A 14666-nucleotide genomic window follows, 5' to 3' on the forward strand; every position below is an offset into this window, starting at 1 on the left:
CACAGACAGAAATGACAATCCCCTGTGCAGACCACAGAGGGGAAAAAACCTGTGGCACAAAAAACCCCTATAGATGGAATGGCAAGAAGGTGTGGAGGTGATGGCTTGTCCGATCCAGTAGAATGACTTGAATAAATCAGGTAAGTTGAAAATAACTGTTCTTTCTGCAAATCTGATCCTGAAGGCTGGTGTGATGGAGATCCAGCGGACGAAGAAGAGACAAAACTCTGAAGGCAAGATGCGAACTGGGAATTGTGGTTCTGAAGAAAAAATGGAGGGCGGAAGAGTACCAGAAACAGGAAGATGAAACTTCGGTGGAAAAATAGAAGGAGAAAGGAAACCAAGGAAAATATCAGGGGAAAAGATAGAAGGAGGTTAAGTTGGTTTAAGAAAGAGAGAATGGTACAAGCGCATAAGGTCACCGTACTAACGTGTAAAAAAGAACCCCTGCAAGTGAAAAACTTCTTACCCCCAGAATGAAGGCACCGAAACGGGAGCAAAGTGGTCAGGATACCTGGGAACTCCTGTAAGAAAGGTAAGGTAATCAAAGGGACTGAAAGAGGCGGAGTAAGAAAAGCGGCGAGCGCCGCAACAGAAAGTGAAAGTAAACAATGTCAGAAACCCTCGAATTAATGCGTGCAAATAAAGATAACAACAGTAGACAGATAGGCAGGAAGAAATGAGCTCTGGAAGGAACGCTACGGAGGGCTTTCAGGAAGAAACAAGGAGGGCTGGAACTACGAGAGAACCAGAGAGCGAGGAAACCGCGACACAGTTGCAACGTACTGAGGGGGCGTGGCTTACCTGCATTTAAAGGGGAAGAGATACATAGTTGCAGAGAGATAGAAACAGGACTAGCGGAGTTTCCACCGGGACCACATCTTCCATGAACCTCCTTTCATGACACAGGGCCAATGGACCTCTGACCGGATGGCCATAGAGAAGTTCAAACGGACTGTAACCCACTCCCTCCTGAGAGACTTCTCTATATGCCAAGAGAAGGCATGGCAGTAGAAGATCCCACTTTTTCTTAAGAGGGTCTTCTAAAGCTCCTATCATGCTCTTCATGGTTCTGTTAAACGTTTCTACCAATTCATTTGTCTGAGGGTGGTATGCTGTTGAGAACTTGTAGGTAACTCCACAGTTTTTACACATGGCCTTCATGCAGTGGGATATAAAATTTGACCCCCTGTCGGATATTACCTCCTTAGGAAACCCAACCCTGGTAAAAATACCAAGGAGGGCCTTAGCTACGGCCAGAGCTGTAACAGTCCTCATAGGAATTACTTCAGGAAACCTAGTAGCCTGGTCTACTACAACAAGTATAAACCTGTTGCCTGAAGAAGTTGGAGGATCAAGGGGACCAACAATGTCGATTCCTACCCTCTCAAATGGTACTCCCACCACAGGGAGAGACAATAGGGGTGCCACATTCTTGGAGCCAGTTTTACCAGAGGTTTGACAAGTGTGACAACTCTTGCAATACTTATCTACCTCAGCCCCCATTTTATGCCAATAAAAGTAGAGAGAGAACCTTTTCTTGGTCTTCTTGAAGCTCAAGTGACCAGCCAAAGGTATCTCATGGGGTAGTTGCAAGAATTGGAGTCGGTTTGCTTGAGGCACTACACGCCTTTTGTAGTCCCCAGGGAGTGACTCTGTTGGTTCACTATAGAAGAGGCCATCTTCCCAGTGTAACCTGCACTTCCCAGGCTCTTGCCCTTAAAGCTGAGAAGCTGCCTGGTGGCGAAGACCTTCCAGAGTTGGACATTCACTCTGCCCCTTACTGAAGTCTGCCCTTTGGGGTCCACCTTCTGACAGTAAAGACTGCAGCTCAGGATGGTCCACAGGGTCAAGATCACCAATGAGTTCCTAGCCTACTACTAGTTCTGAATCTTCAGGCTCTAGTTCAACCACACAGGGTGGAACCTCACTCTCAGCCTCAGCAGGAGGATGAATAACAGGTGTGATTTTTGACAACCTATGCACCAATGACAAAAATATTTTCAAATATATTAGTTCAATTAAACTATTAAGAAATGAATGTGCACAATCAATTTAAATGGAGGCATTATATTTTGATAAATGTGTAGTCCTATTCAGGTAGGGATTTATTTTGTGAAGTTGCTGTGCAGGTCTATAGGATAAAACATCTCCTTACATACATTTTTAAGAAGATACAAAGGGGGATAAAACTACCCGAGATAAAAATAGGAGAAGCTTGGTAGTCAATCCAAGTTAGCATTCTTAAACCTCAGGGGGGATGTGGACCATTCCTGCAACAAAAGCTACCTTCTCTGCGTGTAGAGTAAGCAATAGCTTCATCTGGGTGATACCACACAACATGGGGGTGAGGGCATAGGTGGTCCATGATTGGAGAAGTAAGGAAAAGGAAACCCAGTCTCAACAACAAGCAAACCTGGGAAATCCTTGCACCTTAAGGCACTTCCTAATTTTGTAGTTAGTAATTCAGCGGGTTTGTGTGCTGGAAAGAGGTAATTCTGATGAAGCAACACAAAGAGGCAAAAATAATTTGTGTTGTTTGCATGCTGAAAGTATGGTACATTTAAATTATTGTTCATGCTCCCAACAATAATTGAACTAAGCAAGTGTCAATGCGAGAAAAGAGATCAGATGTATAATTCAAATTCCATACCTTCTTTCATTTTGTGTGATGGTTCCGAGCTCCAATTTCTTAACGGTTGATGCTAAAACCTTGTTGGCATCATTAGCAAAGTCTAGATCTCTGACTTCTGAGAGAGGAACGGAAACAATGGCAAAAGCTTCTTTATCTTCTTTTGTCTGGCAGGTCCCAATCTGCAATTTTTTTTCAAGAGTTTACATTTTTTTGTAAAGAAAAGATGACTGGTTTAAAGTTGGAATATTGTCATAGCCATTACTAAATTGTTGTTGCAAACAAACAGCATTCTGTATTTGTACAAATGCGCTCAAGACTACCAAATCTGAATTGTTTGGAAGTGAAGTCACAGGTAATTTTGCAAATTTGGGGTTTGAAAAAAATATCCAATATCATTGCACAGAGAAGCGTGAGGAGGAAAGAGCTTTAAGAAGCAGAATAGCTGGTTGGCATGGCAATAGGCAAATGTGGCTTAAATTCTCTTTAGTCACTAAATGTAAATTCTTGTCACAGGGGTGTATCAGCCACTTTTACTCCCTAAAAATAAGTAAATACTCTCAAAAAAATGAAAATGGAGAGTACAAAAACTTCCAAAAAACAAAGGAAACGGATACATGGGATCCTGTCCCCCTGCTTTTGCCCAAATATGTCCATGGATATGTTTGGACCAGTAATACAAATTGCGCTACAGGAACAAACTCTTGGTAAAAGCATAGCTTTCAATGTGCATGAATAACTTGGTGCAGAGAGATATTAATTACAAAACCTGTTTTACATGTAAAACATGTCTTCTCATTAATTAAATACTCCCTAATCATTGCATTGCCAACTTTCAAAAATAGGGAGTGAAATACTCCCATTTCAAAATCGTATCTACAGCACTGCCGCCATGAAATCCAATGAAAGCTTGTTTAACTTTATTCAACCATGCACTTCCAAACATGAAGCTGCTTTCCTGTGCTTCATGAGAGGTGGGGCTCATGGGGTGATCTTTCATTCTTCCTGTCTGCCTTTGCAGGAACAAACAGGCCGCACCACTGTTAAAGGCCGTACATCCACACGCCCCCAGTACAGTTCTGAGTGCAAAGTGGCAGCCCTAACACAAACATGGGATGCTCAGTTAGTTTGAACAGTTCCCCGTTGACCCCTCACCATGCTGGACCATGGTGTGAAGAAGAGCTTGCTCTGCCTTTTTTGCTGTCTTCCACTCCACTTTTTTTTTTTACTTGAGTCCAGAGAACATCTCATGCCATGGCCCCTGCCCCCACATTCACTCTAGGCATGCTGTAGCCATGTCCTGCGATGCAGACACACATCAACTGCTTTCCTTTTTTCCAGTTGTCTCCCTGTCAGCTATATCAACTCAGCAAACCCCACCCACCCTAATCCCCAGACCATTCCACAACACCTCACCCAAACCACACAACTCCACTTCATCCAACAGTGTACAGTATACTGCAACACTTAACCCCACACCATACTAATCCACTCTATTCCTTCCATCTCCAGACCATACCACCCCATACTGATCCACACCACTCACCAACCTCCCCACCCAACCAAAACTGATACATCCCAGACCACTTGCACACCAGCTCACCTGATACCATCCCAGAAAAGGCCACCTAACCCCATTCTATTCACACCATCCCACCATACACCACTCCATCAACACCCACCACAAGTCAGCCCTCACCACGCCAGCCATTCAACTCCATCCCATCCCACACCACTCCAAAACGGACCTACCCCACACCAATCCAAACCATCGCAGACCATCCAACACATCACTCTACACTCCTCCACACTGCTCCACTTTACACCGCTCCATCCAACATCACACCATCCTACATCACATCACTTTACACCGCTATGTCCCACCCCCACACAACACCACTTCACCCATCACCATTATACCTCACTCTACCCACCACACCACTATACTTCACCCCACACCACTCAGCCAACACACATAACCCAACACCACGCAACCCCACAGCACACAACCCATACCACTCCAGACCATCACACAACCCTCCACAACACCCCATATCACACCACTCCACCTCACTGGTCCCCACATCACACCTCCCCTAAGCACTCCACCCTAATGTGGCAAACCAGAAGGAGGGGTCAGACAAAGTTGTAACATTTTCAAGAGGGTTTACTCAAAATAATAATAGAAACGCATATCTATCCCTGCTGTTATGAGGGAAGATCCCTGACTAATCAAATTAAAATTAAGTGTGCTTGTCAAAGTACAAAATAAATAGTCCTAGTCCAAATCCTAATAGATACCTGGCCCTGGCACTTAGGGAAACTTTATAAAAATAAGGAGGCCGGAGCAGTACTCTAACCTTCGCTTCTGCATGGCCCAACACTTGGATCCCTTTTCCAAGAAGAAGGTTTTAAAAGTTTGTCAAATTCTCTATTTCTTTCCTCGAAGTTCATCAATTTCTTGCTGTATAGTCCCTAGCAAGTTCTGTATTTCTTTCCACAATGTTCATCAATTTCTCGCTGTACAGTCCTTAGCCTCTCTGCAGCTTCCCTATGTTCCCTTTTCTCAGGAAAGACAAGATTTTCTTAACACAACTCCAGCATTTCTCAAATGGTGCTTGACAGTGTCCTTGGGGGTCATTACGAGGTTGGAGGTAATGGAAAAACGATGCCGGTAAGGGATTACCGGCACTGCATACCGCTACGGGCTATTTCGACCCAAAAGCCCTATTAGCGCCACCGCTGATAGCGTGCTTCCCCGTACCGGCATGTGCGCGGGCACGTGGCCCTCGGGCCCGGCAATAGCGGGATGGCGCTAACAGGAGGACATCACAAGTCAGGCGGACATGCAAATACCAGCATCATGAAGGTGGTAATGAGGCGTACCGGGATGCTGGCAATACCGGCATCATGAACCACCCGCAAACAGCAATGTCCAGAGTTCCCAACTGCCACAGGTGCACACAACCAGCACAGGTGGATGCAATTGAGCCTGGGCCAGCACAAAAGGAGCACACACCACACTCCTCACCACACCAAAATGATTCCACTTGTAGTAGCAATACTGGGGCTGGAGGACATGTTTCCATTGCTACACCAGCAACAACAGGCACCACAGAGGAGATGCAGGAGGAGAAGGAAGGTGAGACAGGCCCAGCAAGCCCCACCAGTGCAGCCAGTGATACCACGCAGGCAGCCCCCAATCCCTTGCATCAGAGCCAGTCCATTCAACCTAACCCCTGAGCAGATCCACACCCTGTACCGTCTGGACCGGGACACCATCACCACCATTGTGGACATGATACATGACGACAACGTCAGTCTGATTGAAATACGCACCGCCATTCCACATCCATCTACAGGCACATACCAGCACACAGTGGGGCACATGCATGGCATATCACAACCCTTATTTTCTCGCATGCTGAACCAAGTGCTGGATGCCCTCCTAAAGCACACAAGGGACTACATATCCCTACCACGGACTCCCCGGGAGAACTTTGACACAAAAGTTGGTTTCCATGCACTGGCAGGCATGCCAAATTGTATTGGTGCACTTGACTGCACCCATGTGGAATTGGTGGTCCTGCATGCAACTGAGGTGGTGTACCGCAATCGTAAGCTATATCACTCAATCAATGTACACATGGTATGTGACTCCAGCAAGATCATCACACATTGTTGTGCCCGATTTCCCCTATCAACTCATGACTCAATGGTCCTGCGCAACTCCACACTACCACGTTACATGGAGCGACATGCAGGACGACGTGCCTGACTGCTTGGTAAGTAGCATGACAGGCAAGGCAGTGAACTGGGGGGAGAGATGCACACACCACCATGCTGTTATTGTTGTGGTGACAGCACGATGTGCACATCCCAAAACACTGTTCCCCAAAGCATCCCAAACTGAATCTGACTACCAATTCCCATAGCAATTAAGTAAGTTGCACACCTATCACAACATGCCAAACTTAAACCCACCCTACATCCCACAACACATGCACCACCCATCATAGGACCTCACCCTCCGTAACACAATCCAGCAACATGCTGTGAGTATTCACAATGTAAATGTCTGCAGCAAATCACTACACAGGACAAGCATCCATTAGAGTGCACATAACAAAACCACCAAGGGAATCCACTGCTTGTCACAGGGCCACCACCACAGTAGTGCAGCATGTCACCATGGGAATAATCGGTGCTGAATGCCAAATAATGGAGAGACTACTGCCAACGCTGCCAGTCAGAAATTCTTACAGAACACTACACATCACATATATATCACAAACACAGCGGTATGCATCCACAATGCATGAGCAACATCAAGGCAATGTACACCATGTATCATCTTGAAGATGCAATGCACACCATAAAACCATGGCACAGCACACATTGAGGGATTGAGGGAATGAAAAATGTGTGCATACAACCAGGGACATGTGCATGTGACCAACAAATATCTGCAGGCATGTGTGATAAGTACAGCTGTCCATCATGAATCGACTAACACATACCTTATTTTGCTCCCATGCAGGTGATAGTGGCTATCCCTTGAAGCTGTGGCTCCTCACCCCTGTCCGAAACCCGCAGACCAGGCACGAGGAGGACTACAATCGTTCCCATACCCGTACCTGTGTGGTCATTGAGCAGACCTTTGGCCTGTTGAAGGCACATTTTCGCTGCCTTAGCCGGTCGGGTGGGGCACTCCTCCACAGGCATGAGAAGGTGGCCAAGATCATCATGGCATGTGTCATGCTGCACAACATGTGTATCCGACGGAACGTGCCCCTGCCCCCTGACATTGAACTGCAACCACCAGGTGATGATGAAGGGGCGGAAGAAGATGTGGCCGCACACCATTGCGGTGCCGATGCACAGGAGGGACGTGCTGTGCGCCAGTCTGTGATTGGAGAATATTTCTAAGACATATGGGTGCAGAGGCTGAAATTAATGTGGGACAGAGGGCACTGGGTGTGGGAGTACATGAACACTATGCACTGTATAGCAATAAATGACACATATGCAATAAAGAATGTCCACTCAAGTATTTTTTCTGCCACACAACAGGTGTATTAAACTGTTAAACAAAGTGCTTACCACAAACACACCCTCACCGCCCTCCCCCCACAACTCCCCCACACACCCTCTCCCCCCTCTACTTCCCCCCACAACTCCCCCACACACCCTCTCCCTCCTCCCCCTACAACAAGTTGCCAGATCTCCTTCTTCTTTATCATTGCCTCTCTCTTGAGGTTGTTGGCAAACACAACCTCTGCCAATGTCTAGGGGAGCATTGTCAAATCGTCCTCCGTAAAGCGCTCTTGCGCTGCCGGGGTATGCCTTTTTTTACAGCCTTAGGCATAATGGTGTTGGTGATGGTCTTTTTCTGCAGTTGGAAATAAGCTCCAGGTCCTGTGTAGTGAGGATGGCAATGGATTGTGTTTTTCAAGATGGCCGCCATGCTCTTTCCCGCTCCGGCGCGATGACGCTACTTCCGCTTCTGCTTATTAGATGGTACCGCTATTAGCGGTCCCTGCTAATAGCGGTGCCCGCTAATGCCGTATCCATTGATGGCAGTCACGTTATTTAGGGGAGGACGGCGATGGTAGTGCTGTCTGCGCTTTCCATGATGCCGTTAAGGGGCTTTTTTGGGACTTTAGCGCCATACCGGTACTGTCGATAACAGCATGCCGCTACGCTCGTGCACGCAAACTCGTAATAGCCCACTATTAGCAACCTCTTACCTACACGGACACAGTATTTGCTCCATGCTGGTAAAAACTGTTTTTTACCTTCAGCCTTGTGATGACCCCCTTGTCTTATTTTTAAACACGGGTACCCTCCAGGTTCTCTTACCTCACAGTTCTGTTCTGTGTTTCATGTTTCCAGGGCTCCCCAAAGTCCCCTCTGACTGACTTGCTTTAGCGTCTCCCAGTCTCGAACGTTAATGTCTCTTGATCTCTCGAGGCTTCCCAAGTTCTTTGGCCCTGTGCTTTAGGAGGGACTTGGTAGGGCACCGGCCTGTTCAGGTTTTCTTAGCTCCCGTAACCCTTGTTGCTTCCCCAGACTTGAATGTTAATGTCTTTTAGTTTTTCATGGCTCCCCAAAGCACTATAGCCCTCTGATAGGCTTGAATTAGCAGCGGCCTGGTAGGGCCTCTGCTCATTAGGGATTTCTTGGCTCCCGTAACCTTATAGCTTCTCCAGCTTCTGATACTGCGGTTCAGCCCTCTCAATTTTGTTACCTCTTTGGGAGCGGTTGCTTCCTTTACTCTGCCTGGCTTGTCAGTTTTTGTACTTCTTATGCAGAGATCGGGGATCCGACTTCTCCGCTAAGGTGTGGTCTGGTCTCAGCATCAGTTAACGGCCCCAGGCAAACCACAGCTTCCTTGTGGTCACGCAACCAGGCGAGATAGTCTCTTTACTGTCTCTCTCCCGACCTTGACTTCTTGGTCAGTGTGATGCTGGAAATGCCTTTTGGAGGGACAGGGCCACCTGGTCCTTGTCCTACCACTTCTCTACGTGTGCTTTCTGTATGTATTCTGTCCGCCCTGGACCTCTGGCAGTGCAGCTCTTCATTTTTCCTTTTTGTGAACAACACCCTTGGGATATGGCACCCATGGGTGGGGGTACAACCTTGTACCCCTTATGTGTGTTTTTGGGCACCTGTGTGTTGCCCACAAAGCAGGGTATGGGCTGGTGGCAGCTACATGCTGACTTCACAGTGGCTCTGAGTGTCCTCCATTTCTGGGACACCCAGGCCCTGCCATAGGAATCAATGGGTTCCTGAAGAAAGGCAAGATGGCCACTATAGCCTCTTGGTTTCTATTGCCTTTACGCCTTGTTTCCAAAATTCCTGGAAAGCCCTGACTCTGTCCATTTCCACCTGACTGCTGTTGGGTGGAAAGACAATACATGGCTCTGGGACTACCTCTTGTCAAACTGACTGGAGCCTCCTTCCCAGGGGATGTGTGTTGGGGGTAGACACTCGCACTGGGACCTGTATGAATAGAGTCCGAAGTCAGCTCACATTCTGTGTTGTGGGTACCTGGTTTTGGTTGTGTGACACAATGCATGGGCCAGCCCTGACTGAAACTGGAGTGAATGCAGTGTAGGGTGCTGAAAGGCTGGGTGCTTACTCCAATCCACATTCTGGGTTATGGGTGTCTGGTTTGGGAGAATGGCCTGAATGCCTGTGAGCCTGATTGGCTGCCTGCCTGCATGAATGCACTCATATATGTATGATTGGCTGACTGAGCCTGGCTCAGCCTGAGTGAATGGGGAACAAATGTATATTACTAGGGACCTCTCACTCACCAATTTGTTCTGAAGCTGAATCCCGGAGCTGTTCGACAGCTGAAGTTGAACCCTGAAGTTTGAATCCTGGGTCTAGTCGGAGGAAGGAGTCTACAGCTGCGTTTCTTCAAGGAATCTGAAGACGGCTGAGCAGACCCAAGGACCTGGACAGGCAACCTCTCACCCCGAGCTATAAAGGACCATCGTGCACCTGCTACCCTTCATCAGAAGTACCAGGAAGCCAGTCCTGTGTGCCTACCATCCGGAGAAGGGGTATTTGTGAGTCCAGAAGAGGAAGCCTTGGACATCTTCATCCGAAGAAGTCCAGTTGTGTTGCCCAGGGTCTAGATGAATGTTTGGAACCGTTGGAAGCTAAATTACTGTCTACCACCCAGAAGAGGGAGTACCCTGGCATAGTGCTGCTTGACACCCAGAGCTGCAAAACTTCCACCTGATCCAAGAGTCTTTCAAGGGACATCCCTGACATGACATCTGACCCCTTTTTCCCGCCGAAGAAGATCCCAGTTCACTGTGTGCAGAGGAAGGTCCACCAGTGGGTTTCCCACGGCCAAAATCCACAGAAGAGGTCCTGAGCATCCAGCCTTGGCGAGGGTCAGTAGACCAGTCTGGTGGTTGAGTCCAGGTCACCAGAAGCCATCCTGAGGTCTGTGCTGTGGCTGCAACAACGAAGAACCAAAATTCAGCGGCGGGGCAAGGACGCAGTGTTTGCCGGCACTCAGACCCCTCCTGAGTCGTTCCACGCTTGCTGTTCTCCCAGCCACGGCCCCTGGGACTTACAGCACCGGCCCCCACCCTGCAGCGGTGAAGTCTGCGTCGGGGCAAGGGCGCAGTGTTTTCCGGCACTCAGACCCCTCTTGGGTCTTTCCACGCTTGCTGTTCTCCTGGCCACGCCCCCTGGGACTTATAGCACCGGCCCCACCCCGCAGTAGTAAAGCATGCGGCGGAGCAAGGGCGCAGTGTTTGGCGCTGCAGGTGTTCGGCGCAGAGGTGAGCGGCCCCATTGGGCGACTTCTGGACAGTATAGAAGCCTGAGTTGAGAACCTTGCACGCACAGAGACTGTTTTCCCAAAGCCTGTTCTGACGTTCAACGGTGTACTGGTGCATCTTGTAGCCATGTTTCTCCTGGTCTATTCTTGGAACTCACTCTGTCCCTATCATGGAGTCTCCCCTCGCTTCTCCCATCCCTCCACTCCTGATTTGCCCAGCCCCCCTGGATGCACAGGCCCACCCTGTTCCAAAATCCCAGCGCAAGGTGCTGACGCTGAAGAGGCAATGCCGCCAGGCCAGGCAATCGAAGGAGGCTAAAAAAGATTCTATTGTAAACACATCTACTGGGGTTCTGCTGGACTCCCCCCACCTCTAATTCTACCTGCTGATGCACGTGACCATGCCTTCAACCCCCTCAAGCCCTTGGCCGAGTTTCTGGTTGTGCCCACACTGAACTCGCCCTTTGAATATGTTTGCCATGGCCTTGCAAAATCGCTAGCCTAAGTGCTGGGAAACTTGCCTCTGGAGAGACCTGTGGGGTGCACCCAACCACCTGATCCCACTTCAGAGCCCCATACTTCGGCCCCTGACCACCCATTGACCATTGGCACACTGGCCGACCACCCTATGTGTACTGAAGCCCCAACCCATATGGACCCAGAGGTTTGTGCCACTGATGCTGCTGATCCTGCTCCCAGTTCATCAGGGGTACTGGGCTCATCAAGCTGTGTTTGGAGGGAGCAATTCCCCTTTATTAGCTCCGGGTGAAACTCTTTTCTTTGTCTATCTTCACTTAGAGCCCATAACCTCATATGCCAGGTGACAGATCATAGACCCCACCCGTCAGCTGAGGACGCCTGCTCCATTGGGAGGTGTAAGTGCAATCTGGTGCTCATCGAGGTGTTGGCCGAGCTGACAGCCATTAAGAAATGACTCCTGGTTTTAGCCAAGAACCAAGAGGACTCTGTCACTACTCCCCAAATGGCTAAGGGTCCGACAAATCCACTCCCGGAGTGTCTCAAGGCTCAGGTCCCCTTGAACCCAGCATCTACAAACTCTCATGCTCCCCCTCACCGTAGGGCTCAAAACAGATTGTCTTCTACCCCAGCTACTGTGGATACCAGAATCAAGCCCCAGAACTGTATTACTGCACCTTGTGCCAAGCTATTGCCTTCTTCAGCTGTGAAGCAAGCCCCACGACGACCCCCACCAGGCCAAAATCCAAACCCCCCCGGGCCACACATTTGGCACCACAGAGGGAAGACATCAGGGCTACATGCCAAGGGCGGGCCCGGACCTATCACAATCTACATACACGGGATGCCAAAACTGTTAGAGCACAAGTCTGAACCAAGAGACGCTTTAGTGAATAAGTGCTTGCATTGGCTGCGGTCTGTGAGAGGCTGCACGTTTGTTTCCAGAAAATCTATGGTGGGTTGCTCTAGAATTTGAGGCAAGGGCTTGAACTCCCAAGATACTGTAAAGTTGGTCCTCTGGGATGGTAGAGTGGCCAAAGAGATCTTGGAAAGAACAGGGTGGGATGGTGTGGTGACACAGGGTGGCATTTCATCCAGCCAGTGTCCCCTACAAGTTGCTGAGGGCCGTTTGGGGTATGCTACAGTTAATACCCCCTTAAATGGTGTAAACTTAATCCCTTTGGGTTAAAGAGAACTGGGGTTAATTGCCATTGAACTGTTTGATCAGGGGCAATTTTGATTTGGACTGGCTTCTTTTTATTTGGTCTTCTGTTGCCTGCCATCTTCTTGCTCCCTTTATTTTTTTTCATGTTTTGATGAAATTTGTGTTTGTATGTTTAGTTAATATATTTGTTAGGATGCACTTTGATGGCCTCATGGCCGAATAAAGTTATTGATGAAAAGTCAGCGAACTGCGAAATCTTGAAACCCGCCAACTACTTCAGGCCCGTCACCCGTCGTCACCGAAACACCTCCAGGTTCCCCATGGGTCCTATCTTCTTCAACCAGGCCTTTTGGGAGTCAACATCAAGTTTCACCTTCAAGGGGCATCCACAGCCGGAGTAACGACCTACCAACTGAGACCACCGCACAGACCGAAAGTGCTGCCTGGCCGACACTGTCTGGTTGCTCCTTTTCTCTTGCCCTCGGCATCCCAGTGACTCCTTCTTGCAAAGGGGTCCATCCTTTAGGGGTCCTGTCGAGTAAAGCCAAGCAACTCCACCACTTCTATTGCCATGGCACCAAAGGTACTGTGATGAGGAAGAGCATCTTCCAGCCTGAGGAATGATCCAGGCGTCCCAGATTCGTTATGGATATCGTTCTCCTGTGGCATCTCAGGAACTTTGGGGGTGTTGGCACCTATAAAAAGAAAAGCAAAGCATTATAGAATGTATTTGGAATGGGCTGTAGTAGACAAGATAAATTACATCTTGACTTTTCCTTTACAGATTGCCCAGGTGGGGGGATCCTCACACAGTATCACTATTTAAGTCTAAATAAAGTATACTGCCTATGTTCTGAAACTAACATCCCTTTCTCCCTTAATCTATGCAGTCACCCCATGCTTTTTAAAAACTCTCAGCAGTTGGTGCATTATTAATGAATATAAGTCTTGTGTGGTACCACATAGAGTGTATATGGGATACATTACGCACCGTAATCGTATTTATGATGCTTGTATCTGCTTAGATTAACATGCTGTGCATAGGCCGACATCTAGTGGAAGCTGAAGCATGTTACAGTTGTTTTCGAAATTCGAAAAGGGACGTCGACAGGGCGTGCCACTAATACTATCCCTAGTGTGACGTCCACTGTACCCATGGTCCTTCACGCGCTGAGGTCCCTCAGATTGTTATTTTCCTGACATGAGGTAGCATGAAGTATAGTACAGTTATATCCAAGCAGCTACATATCAGACAAGCTCATAAGCATCCATGCGCCTTCTCTGCTAGGGGAGGAAGGGTGGGCGCATGTGAATCTAAGCAGATACAAGCATCAGAAATGCGATTACGGTGAGTAATGTATCCCTTCTGAGGCTTGTGGAATCTGCTTAGATCACATGCCGTGCATAGATTAGCGAGCAGTGTTAGAAGAATGAGGTGGGATGTGAGAAGGGTTGTGAGCAAACAGGTGTCTTAGAACCGCTTGTCCCACTTGAGTATCTGTCTTGGAATGAGTGTCAATGCAGTAGTGCTGAGTAAAAGTGTGAATCGAGCTCCATGTAGCTGCTTTGCAAATGGTGTCAAGGGGTACATTTGCAATGAAAGCCAGAGTGGCCCCAGTGCCTCTTGTAAAGTGGGCTCTTGGCAGAGGTTTTTCAGAAAGGGAGTAACACAGTTGGATACATTTGACTATCCATTTCGAGATGGCACCTTTAGAGATGCGATCTCCCTCTCTGCCTGCAGCTACGGAGATGAACAGTTGGTCTGTTTTTCTTAGCGGGCTGGTCTTGTCTACATAGTAGAGGACCGCTCTTCGCACATCTAGAGTGTGTAGTTTCACCTCAGCAGAGCTTTTGGGTTCTTGGAAGAAGGCCGGTAGCTCAATGGACCGGTTAACGTGGAATTTAGAAATGAACTTGGGTGAGAACCTAGGATGAGTTTGTAGAACCAGTTTATCCTCATGAACAGTAAAGAAAGGATCCTGCAATGACAGAGCCTGAATTTCACTGACCCTTCTTGCGGATGTAATGGCTACTAAGAAGGCAGTTTTATAGATCAGGTGTTTGAGACTGGCTTTATGCATGGG

General features: G+C 48.2%; 1 protein-coding gene across 9 annotated transcripts in view; it reads right to left on the reverse strand.

Annotated features, from left to right (window-relative positions):
* Positions 1-14666, reverse strand: part of ITPR2 (inositol 1,4,5-trisphosphate receptor type 2) — a 4412221-nt gene that overhangs the window by 2725218 nt on the left and 1672337 nt on the right. For all 9 annotated transcript variants that reach the window (XM_069628470.1, XM_069628469.1, XM_069628465.1 and 6 more), the window contains one exon: positions 2654-2814. In XM_069628470.1, the coding sequence (XP_069484571.1) occupies positions 2654-2814 (161 nt within the window). The remainder of the gene's footprint in view (positions 1-2653; positions 2815-14666) is intronic.

The sequence above is a fragment of the Ambystoma mexicanum genome, chromosome 12, assembly GCF_040938575.1.
Source record: "Ambystoma mexicanum isolate Mex_15411 chromosome 12, UKY_AmexF1_1, whole genome shotgun sequence".
NCBI lineage: Eukaryota > Metazoa > Chordata > Amphibia > Caudata > Ambystomatidae > Ambystoma > Ambystoma mexicanum.